At 44.0% G+C, this 21584-nt stretch overlaps 1 protein-coding gene across 7 annotated transcripts; it reads right to left on the reverse strand.

Moving 5' to 3' along the window:
- Positions 1 to 231: 231 nt before the first annotated feature.
- On the reverse strand, positions 232 to 21080 carry keap1b (kelch-like ECH-associated protein 1b). 7 transcript variants are annotated; one of them, XM_090195648.1, is made up of 10 exons: positions 20255 to 20374; positions 11975 to 12167; positions 10436 to 11783; positions 10033 to 10134; positions 8769 to 9014; positions 7290 to 7586; positions 6242 to 6621; positions 4176 to 4381; positions 3739 to 3915; positions 232 to 2423 (listed from the first exon to the last, which is right to left on the reverse strand). In XM_090195648.1, exons 3-10 carry the CDS (start codon positions 10640 to 10642, stop codon positions 2146 to 2148), a joined length of 1893 nt encoding a protein of 630 aa, XP_090051774.1. In that variant the 5' UTR covers positions 10643 to 11783; positions 11975 to 12167; positions 20255 to 20374; the 3' UTR covers positions 232 to 2145. The 7 variants fall into 7 exon arrangements, with proteins under 7 accessions (XP_090051774.1, XP_090051776.1, XP_090051775.1 ...); XM_090195650.1 differs by lacking the exon at positions 20255 to 20374 and adding an exon at positions 19589 to 19686; XM_090195649.1 differs by lacking the exon at positions 20255 to 20374 and adding an exon at positions 12443 to 12580.
- Positions 21081 to 21584: the final 504 nt, after the last annotated feature.

Raw genomic sequence — 21584 nt, forward strand, 5'->3', positions numbered from 1 at the left:
GGGCCCGGTTTCCCGAAAGTATCGTAAGGCCAAGTTCATCGATGGTTCTAACGAACCGGATCCAGGTGCCGTTCTCTCAATGCTAATTGGAGTATTGCTAAACTAGGCTCAGATCACCCTCTTCATTTTGATTGAAAAGGCAAAAACGTATCCTATAATCAGCACTTCTAAATCAGACTGTGTGAATATGAGCCCAGAACTGGGATTTCGACAAAGGAACATATGCCACTGTTAAAATAAACATATTTTAATATACAATGTGTTTTGTACAGTGTTTGTTTGCTGAAAAATGTACAAAGCATTTCTTTAAATATTCTATTTCTTTAACTACTAAGAAGAGGAAAAAAGTCCCTTTCAAAAGAGGCAACCTTTCTTTACAAATGTAGGCATTCAACAGGCATGCCTAAATACAATGCATGCTTCTCATTAGCAGGAAAACAATATCAGAGTCCAATTGTAATACAAAGTCGTAGTCAGTCAAAGCAAACAAGAAAAAAAGGACAAAATTAATAAATAAAAAACCTCAGGTCTTAAATTCTTCTGTACAAGACTCCATTGGAATATAATATCAATGTATAAAACATCACTTAAAAAAACCTTTGTAGTTTAATTAAACCGCTGTTACAAATACATTTCTTTAAGTAGCCTGTACTAAATAGCACTCTATTCCCAATTTAGTTTTGGCAGGCTCCGGCCCACTGACATTCCTTCTCCATCGAGAGAGCAGCGGAATTCAATTCAGTACGAGTCATTAGGAAATATTTAGTGCACTACTCTTGATAAGGGCCCATAGGGCTCTGGTCAAAAGTAGTGCACGACATAGGGAATAGGGTGCCATTTGGGATTCCGTCCTTTTCTCCTCATCGTCCCATTTAGTGACATTATCAAATGTGACTTAATGCACAACAATGGTCACTTGACCCGTGGTTTGGGCAGATGTGTGTACGAGTGTTAAAACCCAAAAGCAATCGCAGGGGGGAGATTGGAGATATATTTGTGTGCAATGTTTGAAAATTAATTGACACTTCTTTTGTCCTTATGGGCGGTCCTTGTGAGTTCCCTACTCTAAACACTTTTCAGTACATTCCCGTCCCATAAATTCTTTATGATTGGTTTGCGACGCTACTGAGCCGATTGTATCTAGACTCAGTCTTGGGGCTCTCTAGGCCTACTTCGACCACTGTAGGCTAAGTCTCCAACCCTTGGCCCAAGCACCAACGTGCTTTCTTGCCACCAGAGAGTGGTCTGTATACTGATGGTGGTAATCATGCCAGCAGGCATAGTAATGGCACTTATATAAGGAAAACCCTAAAATTCCCCATTTGTCCACAGACTTTGCCAAAAGTACTACAGATGTAGGATCTTTAATTTGAGCCAGTTTGCTACAGTAGGAAAATAATCCTTCAGCAACAGGAAATGTGAATTATGTGGATTATAATTAAGGGACATTTTTGTGTAGGGTTGATACATTTTTCGTTAGGTAAAATCAAATCTAAAATTTTCAGTGGAAAATTCAAACTATAGAAGCCTTTTTAAACCTTGAATACACTACAAGTTTGCATTTACTGCTGTTCCGGAAAATTCTCAGCAAAAGGTACTTTGTCTTACACTTTCTTGTTGTTTGAAGGTATGCAATTTTGTATATTTCTTCCCCTCCCCAAAATATTTGGTTTATCTGCACAGGCTGGTCTTGAAATAGAAAAAAAGTGACTACTAATTTAGTAGACAGAGGTTAGTTAGTAGCCTTTCAAATATATTGTACAGCCCTTTCTCCTCTTGGTGTAGACCAGGGAAACATTGGTCCAAGAGGGCGCTATAGTGCTACTGTGGTGGTATGGGATGGAGCACATAGAAGTAGATCTGAACAGATTAAACAATCTAGAACTCCTATTTCTTTGCCCATCTGCATTGTTATCACGGGAACAGTGAGTGAATCGACGTGCTAGATCATAAACTATATACAATTTATCATTAAACAACTTGTCACATATGACTGAAGTTGTGTGAAACCAACATGGCTAGGGAGGGCCTCTGCGATCTTGTGTTTTTCAGAAGACCTGTGTTTCTGTCTTCTATTCAAGGCGGGGGCGCTTTTGCATGGAAGACTGAAGAGGACTGAGCCAGGGATGGTGGAGAGCGTACGACTCAAGTCCCCTTGCCGAAGGCACCGTGTCTGGAGTTATGGTGCGATCCAGAGTCCCCTCCTGTCCCTGAACACCCCAAACTAACACCCTCACAACCGCCAGTGACCTCCGTCCTCTCATGCTTCAGACACTGGGCCAGGTCCTTTTGGCAGGGCTCCATGGTAACGGCCACGCCCACGCCACTGCGGCCCGACATCATGCGGGTCACCTCCGACCACGTGTCCGTCTCCGGGTCATAACACTCCACGCTGTCCAGGAACGTGTTCCCGTCATAACCTCCTGTAGAACGGAGGAGGAGAGGAGAAGCACTCTTTAGGGCATAGGATGGGATTTAAAACACTTTTATAACATATCGAGAATTGTATCTCAAATGTAAATAATAATACATGCATTTTATATAGTGCTTTTCATTACACGTTGAATCGCAAAGTTGCTTTTCAAAACAAAACAATTTAACAACAAAAAATGTAGGAGGATCTGGTAGTTATTGGGCGAAGGTCTTTCATCATGGGCAGTTCAGAAAGGTAGTATTATGGCCTGAGGAAGCATTGATGGAACAGCCAGGCAGGGAGGTAGAGACATCTGACAAGACAGGCCATGGAGCTCTTCATCAAGTACCTCGTTGTCTGTCGAAGTTCACAGCTCCTCCTCTCTAGATCAGGCTGGTAGCACCCACCTGGGTCATGCTTTGGGGACTGTAAAAGCGCAAATAAGACCACCACACCGCAGCAGTAGTCCTGAAAAGCACCCTGCGAGGCGAGCCTCTGCATCACCTCACACCGCTTCCCTCTAGGAGCCGGAGCAGGAGGCCTAAAAGTGCCCTACGAGGAGAGCCTCTGCATCACCTCACACCGCTTCCCTCTAGGAGCCGGAGCAGGAGGCCTAAAAGTGCCCTACGAGGAGAGCCTCTGCATCACCTCACACCGCTTCCCTCTAGGAGCCGGAGGCCTAAAAGCGCCCTACGAGGAGAGCCTCTGCATCACCTCACACCGCTTCCCTCTAGGAGCCGGAGCAGGAGGCCTAAAAGTGCCCTACGAGGAGAGCCTCTGCATCACCTCACACCGCTTCCCTCTAGGAGCAGGAGGCCTAAAAGTGCCCTACGAGGAGAGCCTCTGCATCACCTCACACCGCTTCCCTCTAGGAGCCGGAGCAGGAGGCCTAAAAGCCGATGCTGTCGACCAGGTGTTGCTGCTGTATCATTCAAATGGAGCTAGCTGCCAATTATAAACTGACTTGCCAATAATCAGTCCTGCAATTCCGTGAGACACCACCAGATAGGTCTCTCGACAAATGGTAAAAAATAAAATAAAAATGTAACAAAATAAATCAATAAATAAAACCAATAAGATATGCTTCTCTCTGTCACTTCGACACTGGAAAACTAAATGTGACCTAAACACTGTGGTACTAAATACTGCACATCATATGGGGGTTGATTCTGTCATAATGTATTAGCAAAAACAAAATGGGTATTTGGGGAGGACTCCGGGGCTTTGTTTACGGTGTTCAAAGAAAGAATTCTTAACCCCGAAGCAAATGACTCATAATTACGCTAAAGCATTGTTGCAGTAGAACCTGCTTTTACAATACCCACCCAGTACATAGATCTTCCCATGGTGCGCGGTGACCCCCAGGGCGGAGCGCCGGTGCCTCATGGAGGCTGCAAAGCTCCAGGTGTCAGTCTCAACGTCGTAGCGCTCCACTGTGTTCAGCTGGTTGGTGCCGTCGTAGCCCCCCATCACGTAGATACGGTTCCCCAGCGCACACACACCTGATATGGGTCAAAGTTCATTATTAGAAGGGCCTTCTTGACACAGGTAGGACTTTAGGCCTACTTGCAGGTTTCACTCTGAATCTCCACCCTTTACCCAGGAAAGTCCATTTAAAATCGATTTGAAAACATTGGATTTGTGCAAGCATGGCTGGAGAGTTTCCACCACATTCCTGTCCGTGCCTTAAGGGGCGTGTAAGTACATGTGTCGAGAGAAGGGTAGAGAATCAGAGCGTACATTCTGTCCCTTTGTTCCTCACCTGCCCCAGAGCGCACAGTGTTCATGGCAGCCATGCTCTTCCACTCATCCCTCTCTGGGTTATAACACTCTGAGGAGGAGAGGCGGTGTGTGCCGTCGAACCCGCCCACCGCGTACAGCAGCCGGTTGATGACCGCCACGCCCACCCCGATACGCCGTGTCAACATGGGGGCCACCAGGTGCCACTGGTCCCTGTCTGGGTCATACCTGAGGAGGGGAGAGACAGACACAGTCAGTCAAACACACCGACAAAACCTGCGGGGCAGGATAGAGACACGCCCACAAAATCAATCAACCAACTGGACTATATTTAGTGTGAGGTTGGAAAATCGTGACAAAATCATTTCTTCCTGGTTTATTTTTAGGCACAAACAACAAATACTTTCCTTGAGATAAAAAATAAAATACTGTATATAAACTCAGCAAAAAAATAAGTCCTCTCTGTCAACTGCGTTTGTTTTCAGCAAACTTAACATGTGTAAATGTTTGTATGAACATACCAAGATTCAACAACTGAGACATTAACTGAACAGGTTCCACAGACATGTGACTAATGTAATAATGTGTCCGTGAACAAAGGGGGGTTTGGCCACCAGCTGCATTAAATACTGCAGTGCATCTCCTCCACATGGACTGCACCAGATTTTCCAGTTCTTGCTGTGAGATGTTACCCCAATCTTCCACCAAGGCACCTGTAAGTTCCCAAACATTTCTGGGGGGGGGGGGGGGGTGGCCCTAGCCCTCACCCTCCGATCCAACATGTCCCAGATGTGCTCAATGAGATTGAGATCCGGGCTCTTCGTTGGCCATGGCCTACGATGACATTCCTGTCTTGCAGGAAATCATGCACAGAATGAGCAGTATGGCTGGTGACATTGTCATGCTGAGGGTCATGTCAGGATGAGCCTGCAGGAAGGGTACCACTTGAGGGAGGAGGATGTCTTCCCTTAAACGCACAGAGTTGAGATTGCCTGCAATGACAACAAGCTCAGTCCGACGATGCTGTGACACACCACCCCAGACCATGATGGACCCTCCACCTCCAAATCGATCCCGCTCCAGAGTACAAGCCTCGGTGTAACGCTCATTCCTTCGAGGATAAACACGATTCCAACCATCACCCCTGGTGAGACAAAACCGCGACTTGTCAGTGAAGAGCACTTTTTGATAGTCCTGTCTGGTCCAGCGATGGTGGGTTTGTGCCCATATGCGACATTGGTGTCTGGTGAGGACCTGCCTTAAAACAGCTGTACAAGCCCTCAGTCCAGCCTCTCTCAGCCTTTTGCAGACAGTCTGAGCACTGATGGAGGGATTGTGCATTCCTGGTGTAACTCGGGCAGTTGTTGTTGCCATCATGTACCTGTCCCGCAGGTGTGATGTTCGGATGTACCGATCCTGTGCAGGTGTTGTTACACGTGGTCTGTGCAGATGTTGTTACACGTGGTCTGCCACTGGGAGGATGATCAGCTGTCCGTCCTGTCTCCCTGTAGCGCTGTCTTAGGCGTTTCACAGTACGGACATTGCAATTTATTGCCCTGGCCACATCTGTAGTCCTCATGCCTACATTTGCAGCATGCCTAAGGCACGTTCAGCCAGATGAGCAGGAACCCTGGGCATCTTTCTTCTGGTGTTTTTCAGTCAGTAGAAAGGCCTCTTTAATGTCCTACGTTTTCATAACTGTGACCTTAATTGCCTTCCGTCTGTGAGCTGTTAGTGTCTTAACGACCGTTCCACAGGTGCATGTTCATGAATTGTTTATGGTTCATTGAACCAGCATGGGAAACAGTGTTTAAACCCTTTACAATGAAGATCTGTGAAGTTACTTGGATTTTTACAAATGATCTTTGAAAGACAGGGTCCTGAAAAAGGGACGTTTCTTTTTTTGCTGAGTTTACTTCCTTGTATAACATCACTTTGCTCCGTGCAGAAAAGAGCAAGTCCTATGGCGCAAAGGGCACTGTTCCAATCCTACATACCTAACCAATCATAACCCCAACCTAAGGACACAAAAAACACAACTCCCGCTCCCTTCATCAAACCTCCCAATCAGATCTCAGTTCTACGAACCTCTCCACGCTGTTATGATGAATACATCCATGCGACCCTCCGACAGCATAGATCATCCCGTCAATCACCCCCACTCCTATCCTGTTCCTGGGTACACTCATGGGAGCACAAGGCAACCAGCAGTTGTTCATGGGATTATAACAATCCAACGTGTTGGAGTCCATATTCCCGTCAGGAGCGTTGTTCCTTCCTCCGACAGCGTAGAACAGCCCAGAGATGACCACGGCAGCCAGGCCACTCCGGGGGACCTGAAGGTCAGCTAGCCTCAGCCAGGCCCCAGTACAGGGGTTGTAGGCTTCCAGATAGGACAGGGACTGACGGAAGTATCCCCCTGCCGTGTAGATGAGCTGGGGCACTTTGGGCGTGCGGCACGAGATCACCTAGGAGGACCACATAAATGTATCAATCAATTGATCCATCAGGAGATTACCTTGGAGACAAATACATTGGACATATATATATATATTTATATATCCCCTTTTTTCCCTCCCAATGTCAATTCCAATCTTGTCTCATCGCTGCCCAACGGGCTCTGGAGAGGCGAAAGGTCGATGACCCGCCAAACCACTCTCCTTAAGACCCGCCCGCTTAACCCGGAAGTCAGCTTCACCAATGTGTTGGAGGAAACACTTTTCACCTTACGACTGATGTCAGCCTGCAGGAGCCCGGCCCGCCACAAGGAGAGAGCGATGAGCCAAGTAAAACCCAAACCCTCCCCTAACCTAGACGACGCTGGGCAAATTGTGCGCCGCCCTATGGGACTCCCTGTCACGGCCGGTTGTGACACAGCCTGGGATTGAACCCGGGTCTGTAGTGACGCCTCAAGCACTGCGATGCAGTGCCTTAGACCGCTGCGCCACTCGGGAGGCCGGCTTTGTAGATTTTTTAAAACTTGATTTAATCAGGGTTCTTGGCATCAGTATTGGACGTTAAGTGCTAGATACAGCAGCAAGGCCATTGATGCACATCAGAAACAATGGAGGGTGAGGCTTTAGAACTTCAACTGTAAACAGGTTTTATTACCCAGAATACCAACCAACCATCTCACCTTGGTGGGCTTGTGGAGGGTGAGGTCCTGGAAGATCTGAGCCAGGTAGTCTTTACACTGGTCGTCCCACTCCAGAGACTGCAGCTGGGCTTGGAGGAAGTGTGGGGTGAGGGAGTGGCACCGCACGGCCTGGAGCAGGGCCTGGACGTAGGGCCGCCGGTTCTCCCGGTCGTACCGGACCCACGCCACACAAGCCTGAAAGACCACCGACTCACAGCGCACGTTGAGTTCGTCGCGGCTGATGAGAGTGACCAGCTGGCATTGGGAGAGGTTGAAGAACTCCTCCTGGGTCGCCACCTAAAGGTGAGAAGGAGGAGGAGGAGGCTGAATCACACCTTTGGTATTCATCTTATTATGACTCATGATCATTCTTTTGGTTGTGGGAGTGTGTGTGTGTGTGTGTGTGTGTGAGAGAGAGACAATCAGTGATCTTTGAAGAATATATAGGAGACATCTCTTCCTGTTAACCAGCCAGCCAACCAGCTCTTCCATGGTTACAGTTTCAGTCTGACTCCCTGTGAAGTCATGCAGACTGACTGCCTGTACATTGAACATACAGGTAAACCCCCATGAGCCCACACACAAAACTAACCCAACACACACTCACCTAACCCACTACCACACAATAGTAGGATTATTCATATTGAGGGCCAAAGAAAGAAAAGAAACGAAGATGGTGCACAGTAACAGCTGAGACTATTTGCTCAGTGATGACACACTGTGGTGCAGGTGGTGGTGCTCCACCCTAGCAAAGCCTTGACGTTTCCCTTAACTAAACACAGCAAGTCAGTTGAGGAAACGGACTCTGACTTTTCAAAGACACCAATTACAGGAAGAGACTACAGATCTGAGAAAAGCCATTCATCTGTTTAGCAGCTGAATGGCCTGACGGTGACGGTGACACTAACGATAATGTTGACTGAATGACTCATCCATATCAAATGAAGATAAGGAGAGACGCACAGTATCCGCTTGAATTATTTCAACTGATCGGAGTCAGGCGACGTGGTTATTTCCTGGGGGAACCCATAGGGCATATCGAAAGGTCAAGGAGCAAAGTGTCATGGTGAAACACTTCGTACCATCAACAGTGAGCATGCTCTGGATACTGGACTTTTCCAACTCGGGGGGAGAAAAGAGACTATCACTCTCTCCGAAGTGTGTACTTGTTCACTCCCCTCCCCTCCCCCACTCCCCATGAGTTTAAAGGGATTCTCTCTCTATGGTTTGGAGAATCGCAAAACCCAAAGAACGAGGTTAGGCAAAGCTGATCCTGAATCAGTTGTGAGGGGGTTAAAGTGATGAAGCTTGTTATTTACTTCCCCAGAGTCAGATGAACTCGTGGATAGCATTTTATGTCTCTGTGTCCAGTATGAAGGATATTAGAGGTCATAACATGCTTGTTAGCTTTGGCTTGCGAAACTACCTCCAACCCTGGGGAAGTAGATATTTGCAGAAGACAGTATCTACACCACATACCTGGCTGAAGTTCATGTAGATATATTCCCGAGCTTTCTGATGGAGCTCCGTGCAGCTGATCTGCTCGGCGAAGCTGGCTATGCCGATGGCGTTGCTAGGGTCCAGCTGCGTAACCAGGAAGTCGCAGCAGGCCTTAACCACACTGTCGATCTGGTACATGACGGCGCCGTTCATGACGTGAATCACACACTTCTCCCCAACAGAGATGCTGGCCGTGTAGGCAAACTCTATCAGCCTGCCCATCACCTGAGAGAGAGAAGGAGGGATGTGGAGAGAGAGAAGGAGGGATTTGCAGAGAGAGAAAGGAAGAGAAAAGATTGGAGATGGAGAGAAGAGATGGGACAGATGGAAAAGAGAGTGGAGGGCAGGTGAGAGAGAATGAGACGAGAGTAGTTAGAACAGTTAGAAGAGACAGGAAGACAGAAAGGGGTTGATTCAATTACATCATTATTGTTGCATGAGGTTCCAGACTGACACAATCTGCCTCAGTACTGAGGAACTACACAATCAAATAAAACCGATCGAATCAAATTGTATTTGTCACGTGCTGAATAGAACAAGTGTAGACTTCGCCGTGAAATGCTTAGTTACGAGCCCTTTCCCAACAATGCAGTTAAAAAGTAAGACAATTCGCAAATAAAAATAGTAACACAATAAATACTATCAAAGCCGTGGCAGTGTGGCACAGTTCTGAGTTAGCCTATGACACAGTTCTGAGTTAGCCTATGACAGAGAGCAGTCAGAGAGCTGCTGGTTTATCAGTTCCCTCATTAGTCAACATGGCTAATCCTGCACTCCGTGAGCTTGGAGTGTCTGCGTGTCTAAAGGCAGCGGCATGATTACGATCTCTCGGAGATAACTCAGCGGGGCTGGAACAAAGAAGCCAGCGATAAAAGCAGGTGTGTGTGTGTGTGTGCGAGGGCATATTTTTACCACTGAAATACAACTGTCTTTCTTATGGAGTCAGTCTTTTGCCCCTCGTAGGAAAACGTGGAGTGACTGCCTTCCTATCTTGAATGCAACGTGGATAATTACAACTGGGACTTCTAAAAGTCAGCTCTACCGACACGCCTGGATGAAAGGCAGCCTTCCCACCCTCCTACTTACGCAGGTCTCCCTCATCTACCCAGTCTTCACTACTATTACTCACATGAAAACGCAGTTGGTTTCCATAGAATTGGTTAACACTTTACTTTAGGCCAACAGCTAGAAAGGTTTATTACATGCCCGTGGCAAGTCTTATAAAATGTGTTGTAACACTCACCCGGGGGTGTATGCCCTCGATGGGCACCACCTCCATCCCACACTCCTTCAGGCCGTTGGTGAACATGGCTCTGAAGACCGGAGAGGACGATGCCAGCACCACCTGTAGACGTGAACTGTCAGCTTGATATCTCAAACATATCAGATGTATTAGTTTTCCCCTCCCCATTCAGACCACTCCCAGACAGTCCTATCAACATTCTTGCTTGAGAAATTGCTATTTGTTTATTTTTGACAATTTTAATTGAAAACAATCACAGTAAGGTCCTTAATTGTTACCCAGAAACGATTTGAGATAAATGTTTTAAAAAACAGCTGCATTGGAGCTTTAAAGATCGGAGTGCCAAACATAATTTTTTTTACTCCATCCATAGCATAACCGTTATTGACACAATGCTACACACCTTGTGTGCCACGAAGTCCACGGCCTCCAGGTCGTTGTAGCACACACGAAGCGTCACGTCGCACAGCTGGCCGTCCAGCCGCAGCTCGTTCATGATGGCGAAGGCGGCCGCCGTGTGGCTCTCCAGCGTGTAGCTGAAGACGCGGTGGCCGTTGCGCGTCGACGGCGTCACCACCGCCTTGCACTCCGTCGGGCACTCATTAGACATCCTGACTGACGAAGGATCCTTCCTGGTGCTTCTGTTGAAGCTGTGACAACAACTAAGAACAGTGTTGGGAGTGACTGCTGCCGGACATCCTTGCTCACTGAGGGACAAGGAGACACTAGGGAAATGTTGAAAACTGGAGGAGCTTTTGAGGGATTGTGGAAGGCTACGACCCTTTTCCTAGGGCCTCTGTTGTTTTTTTGGTTGAATGTATGTCTGTGACTGTAGAGTTCAGAGAGTACTAAATCGGCTTTCTTAGAAAGGTCCGAAAGACGGTTTCTTATCCCTTACTTCTTATTCTTCAATTCCAGCCATTGTGTCTATAAGAGTTTTTCGTACAGTCTTACTTATTCCACAAGCCCAGCCAGAGTGCACATTCAGGTGCTATTGTAAAACAACAAAAAAAAGACTTCTACATGAATTGCCAGTCATGGTTATGTATGTTATAACCAGGCCAATCGTAATCCACCACGATTTATGACATCAGTGTTCTAGATTCTCTCCCACCTGCCCTTGAGTAAACTTCTCTTCTCTTTCTCTTTTAATTAAAGGAACAGCAAGTATGGTCTTTTTGGCAGGAGGTATGCAGCGAGTCCGAAAAGACGCAGTAGGGAAATGACTGTTATTCACGTCCGCTTGTTGATAGGTTTTTCTCCTAAAGGGGAACTTTCTGAACAAAAGAGAGTCTGCAACAGTCAGAAAAACAGACAGATGTGTCTAGTACTCTGACATCTTCTCTCAATTCCAACTACCTGCGTATTCCTTTTTCGCTCTGAGGCCCAAAAAACAGACACTGATATACTACTGCATCTTCAATGGTGGTCATAATTATAAATCAGGACTTAGCTCATGGAGCTACACTTCTGCCAGGAGTTGGGTAGAAGAGGGACAAGGATAGGGTAGTAGAGGGGTGGAAACTCCTAAAACTCTGTAGAGGGAGAAAAAAAAGAGCAGGTGCCAAAAATGTCGTCAGCGTAAGCTAGCAGCCCTGAGGATTCAGGAATGAGGGGGGGGGGGGGGGGGAGCTCAGTTTAGTTTGGTTGATCAGTTGCTCCACTCTAGAAGCTTTCCCAGAAGTCGCCCCGCTCTGGAATCTCAAATTGCACTGTTGTATTTACTGGGAAGGTCTGGGCGCCGTTGGCAACTAGAAGAGAAGAGAGAAAAGACAGGACAGTTAGGTGTTAGGGTGGACAGGGTTTATCTAATAGTGATGGGGGAAAGAAATCAATACATTTTCATATCGGGATATACATTGATGATATATCGTACTGACAATATTTAAATAATATTTTTGAGCTAGTTGGCTGTACCTGCACCAAAATGTCAGTATCTTACCTTCATAGCTTGTTCACCATCTTCCTTTAATTTGTTTTTAGCACTGATTTCCATGTCTGATCAAAACAGAGTCTGGAGATAGAACTTTCATTTTCGAGAGTGATTTAGTATGTTCTACGACAAGCGAATGACTCAGCTAAATAACATTCCGAAGCCATCCAACCTCAATCACTCCAGTCAGAACAAAAGTGTCCTAGAACAGAAAGAGATACACAACATAGATAGATATACCTTTAAGGTATTCAAAGAGGATACAGTCACACCCATGGATCCTCTTGGGAGGGGTCACAGTTTCTCTTAGTCACTGTGACTAGAGTCAATGTGCTTTTAGACAACATCACAGCTCTAGGAGAGCTTGGGTGTCTCCACAGATTCCACACAAGGGAATGCAGAGTCCCTCCCCAGACCTGGGTTCAAATACCATTAGAAATAATTTCAAATATTGCATCTATGCTTGATTGAGCGTACCTGCGGCAATGGAACCAATAGAGATGTCTCAAAAGTGCAAACCCCACCCATCTGGCTCTTCAGGCAGACTAGAGCAAATGCTCAGCGTATTTGAAAGGTTTGTAAAAGAGTCTGAACCCAGCTCTGGCGGGGAGTGGGTAAGATAGCCCAACCACTAGTCGAGAGTCTGATCCGAGTGACGTACTTTCCTACTGAGGAAGACGGAGTGAGTGACTTAAATTAGGCCAGAATTGAATTAGTCATCGTGACTGAGTGTTTTTTTTTCTTCCCTGGACTGTCCTGTGACCAATCTGGCTACAGCAGTGGAGAGTAGGAAAATAACCTCACACACACACACACACACACACGAATAAGTAAGCTACAGGCTATACAGGTGTTAAGCCTGTTCGTTCACAACTAGGCCAATACACAAAAAAGTCACTATAGAGAGAGTCATAGTTACTCAGCAACAATTGTTATCGTGTTATTGCAGCTGCTCTGGCCTGAGTGGGTAACATAACTGCAATGTTACGTTTTGCACATAATGATTACCTGTACAAGCAGATAAGAGAACTGACTGGCTGAACTGAAGGGCTGGAGGACAAGTTCTGGCCTACCTGTTCTACATGCCTCCCAAATGGCACCCTATTCCCTATATAATGCACTACATTTGACCAGGGCCTATTGGACTCTAGTAGTAGTGCACTATGTAAACTCTTAGAAAAGAAGGTGCCACCTAGAACATAAAAGGGTTCTTCGACTGTCCCCATAAGAGAACACTTTGAAGAACCCTTGTTGGTTCCATGTATAACCATGTTGGGTTCCATGTATTGCCCTCTGTGGAAAGGGTTCTACATGGAACCCAAAAGTGTTCTACCTGGAACCAAAAACAGGTTATCTTATGAGGACAGCTGAATTAACCTTTTGGAACCATTTTTTTCCTAAAAGTGTAGGGAACAGGGTGCCATTTGGGCGCAGCCTTAGTTGTATGGTCTGCCTACCTACAGTTCTATCTAGGTAATTCTACTACCCTCCCTCTATATCACATGAAATCCTGTACAACTCACTGAAGTGAAACCAAGATTAGACTAATATTATGTGGTTGGACCATTCTCTGTAATGAAGACAATGCTTACATTGGACACTGTCTGATATATTATTACAGTGTGTGTAGGCCTAACTAAAGTCAAGTTGGGTCGTTCCTACAATGCAGTGCCTTTTGGACCTTGTAACTTTAGAAAAAAGTTCAGAAAAAGGACTTTTGACTTTCAGATAAACATATTGGTCAAGCTCAGGCACTTATTTTTTTTTTAACCGGTTAGGAGCATAATCCTAACAGGGTGGAAATGTTGAGCCTAAATTAGCCATCGCACTGTGAGTGAGCAAGATTGAGCTTAAATTACTTCTACATCAAACATATTTTAACATTTATGAGTTGGACATACAGACTAACATGAAACATGGACAAATAGATCCAAGTGAGTGTTTATATTTATTTAGCTTTGCGCTGTTGTTTTCTCACCAAATAAATGAAGGGGTTGTTTTCTTAAATGGAGAATTACAACAAACTAACGGGGTGAAAAGGGGATATCAGGGATACACAGACAATCTTTAATAAAATACAATAATCATGAAAAAAAACATTGTTGAGAGAATTTAACTAGGACTATAAAAAAATAAAGATTAATTATCTAGATTTATTGTGGAAGTTGATGAATAACACCCAGAGACATGGCAAAACACCTACATCCACTAAGAAAACAGTTCCAAATGCATTCAAATTCAGTTTCAATATCCATATTTAAGGTAAAAGGACACCTGACCTTATATTTAAATCGTTTTGGATTCCACATTTTACACTAAAGAAGAAGTGATACTTCCTGGGGTAAGAAAAGGCACTGCATTGCAGGAATGTATAGTTAGTTACCCATTATAGCTTAACGAGGAGATGTAGGAGTTCTAGCTTAACTAGGAAATATAGCTTAACGAGGAGATGTAGGAGTTCTAGCTTAACTATGAAATATAGCTTAACGAGGAGATGTAGGAGTTCTAGCTTAACTAGGAAATATAGCTTAACAAGGAGATGTAGGAGTTCTAGCTTAACTAGGAAATATAGCTTAACGAGGAGATGTAGGAGTTCTAGCTTAACGAGGAGATGTAGGAGTTCTAGCTTAACGAGGAGATGTAGGAGTTCTAGCTTAACGAGGAGATGTAGGAGTTCTAGCTTAACGAGGAGATGTAGGAGTTCTAGCTTAACGAGGAGATGTAGGAGTTCTAGCTTAACGAGGAGATGTAGGAGTTCTAGCTTAACGAGGAGATGTAGGAGTTCTAGCTTAACGAGGAGATGTAGGAGTTCTAGCTTAATGAGGAGATGTAGGAGTTCTAGCTTAACGAGGAGATGTAGGAGTTCTACCTAGATGTAGGATACACAGCAGCAGTAGTAGGCCTAGTGGTAAGTAGACCTATATTGTGTGTCTGTTGTGTGAAATCTCATGGAAGGCCTATCCCTCACAGTTTCTTGAGAAAGATATGTCACAGTTTAATAGTAGCCTGTTGCTCAACACTCACTCTGACAACTCACATAGTGTACTCATCATGGACGAACTCACCCCCTCAACTAGCGGAGTTTACTCAACGGTGATATATACGCCGAGTGCACAACACATTAAGAACACCTTAATATTGATTTGCCCTTCTGCCCTCAGAACAGCCGTAATTTGTCGAAGCATGGATTCTACAAAGGTGTCAAAAGTGTTCCACAGGATGCTGGCCCATGTTGACAAAACTGTGAGAAGCATTGGAGTCAAGTTGGCTGGATGTCCTTTGGGTGGTGGACCATTCTTAATACACACGGGAAACTGTTGAGCGTGAAAAACCCAACAGGGTTGCAGTTCATGACACAAACCTACTACCATACCCTGTTCAAAGGCACTTAAATATTTTGTCTTCCCCATTCACCCTCTGAATGTCACACATACACAATCCATGTCTCAATTGTCTCAAGGCTTAAAAATCCTTCTGGTCTTTAACCTTCATCTACACTGACTGAAGTGGATTTAACAAGCAGCATCAATACGGGATCATAGTTTTCACCTGGTCCATCTGTCATGGAAAGAGCAGGTGCTCTTGATGTTTTGTACACTCAGTGTACATCTCGATGGAGTTGAGTTGCGACAAGTGTAGGTGGACTCTAGGCTACCTCCAACTACATCGAGTCACCATCAGTCGATACTTGTAAAAATGTCAATTCTTTAATTGTTTCCTTGTACCTATGTTTGTTCTGTGTAGCTGCAAGCTTTTCGTGGTTTACTATCGAGTGAGTTTATTTATTTTTTTACAGGGACAGTGCACAGTTATCAACGTTTCAGTAAAAGTGCCGGTTTTAGCCAGCCGGCAAATGTTCAACCACAGTCACTGGGCAGGTTATTAAAAACAATTACAATAGAGACAATCATTGAGCAGTGAGCACACACAGAGCAACATAGGACAAGCAAGATGTAGCATACAGACAGAGCAACATAGGACAAGCAAGACGTAGCATACAGACAGAGCAACATAGGACAAGCAAGACGTAGCATACAGACAGAGCAACATAGGACAAGCAAGACGTAGCATACAGACAGAGCAACATAGGACAAGCAAGACATAGCATACAGACAGAGCAACATAGGACAAAAAGCAGCAAGGCAAAATTCATAAAAGCAACAAAGTGTTTCCACACCTCACAAGCTACAGACAACATGGAAAGTGGCAATATACATCTAGGGACCATGTTCACAAATCTGATTGACCTTTAGCCATGTATTCATACATTTTGTGAAAGTGTGATAGGTGGTGCAGTTATGTGTGTCTGATGGCAGTGTATTCCAGACATGGGAAGCTCTCACAGAGAAAGCGGATTTACTAAAGGTGCTTTTCCTTAAGGGAACTATACAGTCACCTCTCATGGCAGACCTTGTGGATCTGCTGCCATATGTTTAGGTTTTCTGTTTAACAAAAAAACTGAGTGAAATACTCAAATCTTTATTTTATTTATAAAAGTAGCATTTTACATGAACCCTGCCAAGGGAGCTATTTGTTAACTGATAAGGTGCAGCCCATCATGGCCGGACAGACTTTCAGTTTTGGAAGCGGACGTATTGAATGCAATTTTATCAAAATATTAATTCCAAATTCAACTGACAACTCTATAACAATCAGGACAAGCACAGGTACACAGTAAGCGTTAAAGAATGGATATTTATAAAAGTATCGTGTTGTGGTGCACGCTTGAAGTCGTAACTTCCTACTCCATCGAAAGACTGTCGATTACGGGGTGCAATTTGACAGACGTCACATAAAATGACGTTTTTAATCAAAAACAACAGATTTCAGCACCCAAAGAAAAGCCTGCAGTTAAAAAGGACAAACATGCGCCCCATTCACGTGCTAGTCGGAACTAGGAAACTCCACAATTTCTGACTTGCTAAATGGTTGTAGTTAAACACGTGCCTCGTTCAAGCAGTTAACAAGTTGGAAATGTCAGTTTCTTTGATAGGACTAGCACGAGAACGCAGCAATAGGTACAAGGGAAATCATTAAAGGGTTAGTTGACCCAAATTATAAAATGACAATGGTTTCCTTACCCTGTAAGCAGTCTATGGACAAGTTATGACAGCAATTCATGCTTTAGTTTAGTTTCCCTGGCACTGGTTCCACATTCCGCATTTTAGTATTTGTGGCACAAATCCCATTCACATCATGGGAAAATATCTCAAATTGATTGTGAAGCTCAACAAAGTCACTTATAAATAAATGATTTGAACATTATGCGCAGAAAAAGCTAATATCAGTCCCATGACTTGTGGTGGTACCATAGAAATAGAATGAATAGAACGGGCGTCCCCATTCAAGTCATAATGGGTGGACTGGCAGCAGTAGCTGTCGGTGCCATTTATGATGAGGGAGGACATTTTTTTTTTTATGAGCATAGCCTTATTTCTATTACAGCATATTGGATGACTGTCATTCACAGTCCATTCACCCAGCTCAATGTAACATTGATAGGTTTAGGTTACTACACGATACTCAAATTGTCCCTATACCCATCATGAGGTTGCTACACACTAGCCTATGAATGAAAGTTTACAACGTAGGGAGCACAAGTCGAGAGAAAATTTTGAATAATCAAGGTTCCAGACATTGACACATTCAATACCGCCTGCACTCTCTTGCCTGCATCTAGCTGATTTAGGGTGTAATAATTACTCCAACAGTTGCAAATGAGTTTCTATTGGAGAAATTCAGGTGTTTATCCCCATTTCGTTTGCTTCTGTTTAAGAAACGTTTTTCAACAGAATCGGCAGAATGAATACACCCCAAATCACACGCAAACACAGTTCACTTTCAAAGGAGCCACATACAATCAACATGATCACTTTGCTTGTTAATTCCTTCTCACATCTTTGCGCTCTCCTCCTCTCAATTTTCCCCCTTTGTTTGTGGACTTCAGTGCACAACACATCAGCAGTCTGTGACCAGGTGAAAAAACCTTTCCCAACCAAACCATCATAACCACTACACACAGCTTACATCTTTGTCATCATATTAGCAAACATCATACTCATAAACAACATAGCTACTAGAACTAACGCATATTAATCGCTACAAATCATGCAGTACAGTCAGCAAGCAGTTTAGAAGTTACACCTGCCGGCTCCAGTGGCAATAAATTAATCAAACCAAAAGCTTACCTTGACTTGGAAAAAAGTTCCAATGTTGGATAGCCATAGCCTGCTAGCTAACATGGCATCACTCTCTGTTTGAGCTGTGTGCTTGAGTAGGCTAAACTATCTAGCTGCATTCGCTAACTAAGTAAGTGAAAGTGGAGAAAATACAACAAAATATAGCTAGCTCTCGCTTGCTTATTCATTTTTTAAGAAATTAATTTGTTCAAAACTGTTCAACTATTGTCTTTCTCTTTGAGTCAACTACTCACCACATTTTATGCACTGCAGTGTTAGCTAGCTGTAGTTTATGCTTCCAGTATCAGATTAATTATCTGATCCTTTGATTTGGTGGACAACAAGTCAGTTCATGCTTCAAGAGCTCTGATCGGATGAGGTCCTTCAACCTGAAGTTGTTACTGTGTAAATCTATGGAAGGGGGTGAGAACCATAAGTCTCCTAGGTTTTGTATTGAAGTCAATGTACCCAGAGGAGGACGGAAACTAGCTGTCCTCCGGTTACACCATGGCGCTACTCTACAGTGTGCTTTTGAGGCTACTGTCGACCTTCATTGCAAAACCTTGTGTTTTAATCCATTTTCGTGAATATATTTAGTGTTATCTAAAAAGGTTACCTTTAATGTTTCTCTATTTTTACGAAATTCACTCCTTTGAGGAGCCTCCACTAACTGTCACATGTTGAGTGTACCCATGCTTAGGTTTAAGATAGGAAGGTTAAGACAATGGAGTCACAATAATGCAAAGGGTCTACCGCTCTGAATCAACCATGGGACCAGCTCAAGCATAGTAGCTTCGCTGCTTAGGCAGAACGCAAGCGGTCTGAAGCAGATCATAAGGTTGGTGAAAAATTGCAATTGAAGCTAATGCAAGACAACAACAAAAACATCTAGCCAGCTAGTTAACGTGTAGGTTGAAGATTACAATGTTAAGACAACGGGGTTCTAATATCCCATAACTCTTTGCAATTCATGGGACCAGCTTTGTAAATTAGAAACTGCCCTCGTAGTCAATGTACGGCTACACACTTCTGGGCAGATCACGCTGGAAGCCTGTATGGAAGATATCCATATTACTGGGATTTACACTACAGATATCCCTCAACGGGCCTACAGTCCCCGGCCTAAAGTAGTCACTTTCTCCGCGCCAAATACGATAACGTTACTTCGCAGAGAACGACAATAGGTTTCAATTTTATGTACGACATGAGAGATACGCACATGCAACAAAGTAGACTACAAAATTGCTGGATTGTCTGGGGAAATCTGTATTGTTGCTTAATCGGAGTTAGACTAGTAACTCGATCCCATAACTTTCTCGCGCTTCTTAAATAATTAATTTAGACAGACATTTCACATTTGGATATATATTGACACTAGACGAACGACAAACCGATCGACTACCGGTAGCCTAACCTTTCCTAAACTATCTGAAACAATGCCCACCTGTATTAAGAACGAAGGCTTATTTCAAACAAGATTGATAGGCACTGGCAATGCGCCTTCGCCAGTGACTCATCTTATCGTGGACTGTAACTGACTGTGATGAGGGAGCAAATTACGGAACTGCGTGTACCAAAACATGACCCAGAAGTCAAGAGTCCCTTACGTAAACGGACATAAAGAAAGTGCTTACCGCGCAAATATATAGCACCATATGATTTTGCTACAGATTTCAGACAAAGGGATGGCGATCTCCCAACAAATAGGCTACAGTGATACATTTAGCTTGCTTGGTGAGTCACACTTGTAACTGTTATAGCTAAACACATTGAAGTGTTGGCATGCACGGACGTTAATACTTCACTACTCGTTCACAACAAATATGACCATTAGGCAACCAGTCGATGTACTATTAGGCTATAGCAACAAAACACCACGGCTATTAAAAGCAAACGCTGTGAAAAACATTGTCAGGCAATCAAAATTAGCTTCGCTGTCAGTAACTGCCTGGCATTATTGGTGTCGACTCGATTCGTGGGGGAAAAAAGGTTGCCGATTGGAATCGGAAACATCATTCATGAACATTAACATTCTCGCGACAAAATCACTAATATTATATATCTTCAAAATCAATCGTGATCTGCTTTCTTAATAGTAAAATAGACTCACATAGCTGAATAGTTCCATCGCTGTCTGTGCGCCACATAGGAACGGGGGAAAGCTGTAACTCACCATGACTAAGCATTGTACGAAACTGATTCTCACTGCCAAAATAAGAGTGGGCCTCAATACGAGTCTGCTGGCCTCCATAGACATGCATGAGCGGTGAACCGCGAGCGGAGGGAGGGGACTTTTACGGAAGAGGAGTTCTTAGAATAAAGGAAGCGGGACTAGTTCTGCGTCGTTCTAAACGCGCTTCTGACAATCAAATATTGACACAATTAGCCCAATTTTCTCAAAATATATATTAGAAAGCCGTATTCGACGAAATTGTACAATCTGTTAAATAAACGTGTGTGCACTTTACAGAAATAAGGAATAAAGCTTTGAATGAAGTGCTGGCAATGCACTTTTCAATAAAGCTGAGTTACAAGTTCACACAGAAACAAAGCACAGGGAAAACGGAATGAATCATAACAATAAGCTACAGTAGATTGAATGAATGGAGCTATCTTTTACACTGACAATGCATATTTTTCTTTGAATGAATGACGTCATTCTGAAATAGACAGCTGTTCAGTTGAATAGGCCTATATGAAAATATACATTTTGTTACATTCAACAACCCCATAATAACATATTATGATATGGCTCACCTGATATAGCTCACTTCATATTCCCATGGATTTGAACCTTTGTGTACATTTTCCATTCAATTTCACGATATCACGATATGATTATTGTACTGGACACGTAATATATACGGCTTGTTCCAGGTGCGGAAGGTGCTGACACATCAATACATATTGTTCTCCCCTGGGCAGTGTTCTGCCTAGAGAAAATACGTAATTCCAGCAAGTACTGTAAATTCCAGAACGGAGCCACAAGGTGGCACTAAAAGCTTAGTTTGTTATGCTGGGCACACAATACACTTACCCCATTTCCTTGTCCCAAATATTTTATTCCTCGCATCCACAACCCCAAGACGTGGGTGCTCGCATTACACAATTATTTCCTAGTTGATCCTGCCTGGTGTTCTACAGAGTGAATTGGCGGTTGTTATTGTCTAATTGCGTTGTAGCACATGCTCATACTACGTTTGCAGACAATGAAAGATCAGCTATGGAAAATCAGATTTCCAACATTTTGATGCCATATTTACAATTATATAAAATACACTACATTACCAAAGTATGTGAACACCGTGACACTTGCTTGTCAAACATCTCATTCCAAAATCATTGGCATTAATATGGAGTTGGTCCCCCCTTTACTGCTATCACTGCCTTCACCCTTCAGGGAAGGCTTTCCACTAGATGTTGGAACATTGCTGCGGGAC

This window comes from Oncorhynchus mykiss, chromosome 13, assembly GCF_057628025.1.
Source record: "Oncorhynchus mykiss isolate SJ-2025 chromosome 13, ASM5762802v1, whole genome shotgun sequence".
Classification (NCBI taxonomy): domain Eukaryota; kingdom Metazoa; phylum Chordata; class Actinopteri; order Salmoniformes; family Salmonidae; genus Oncorhynchus; species Oncorhynchus mykiss.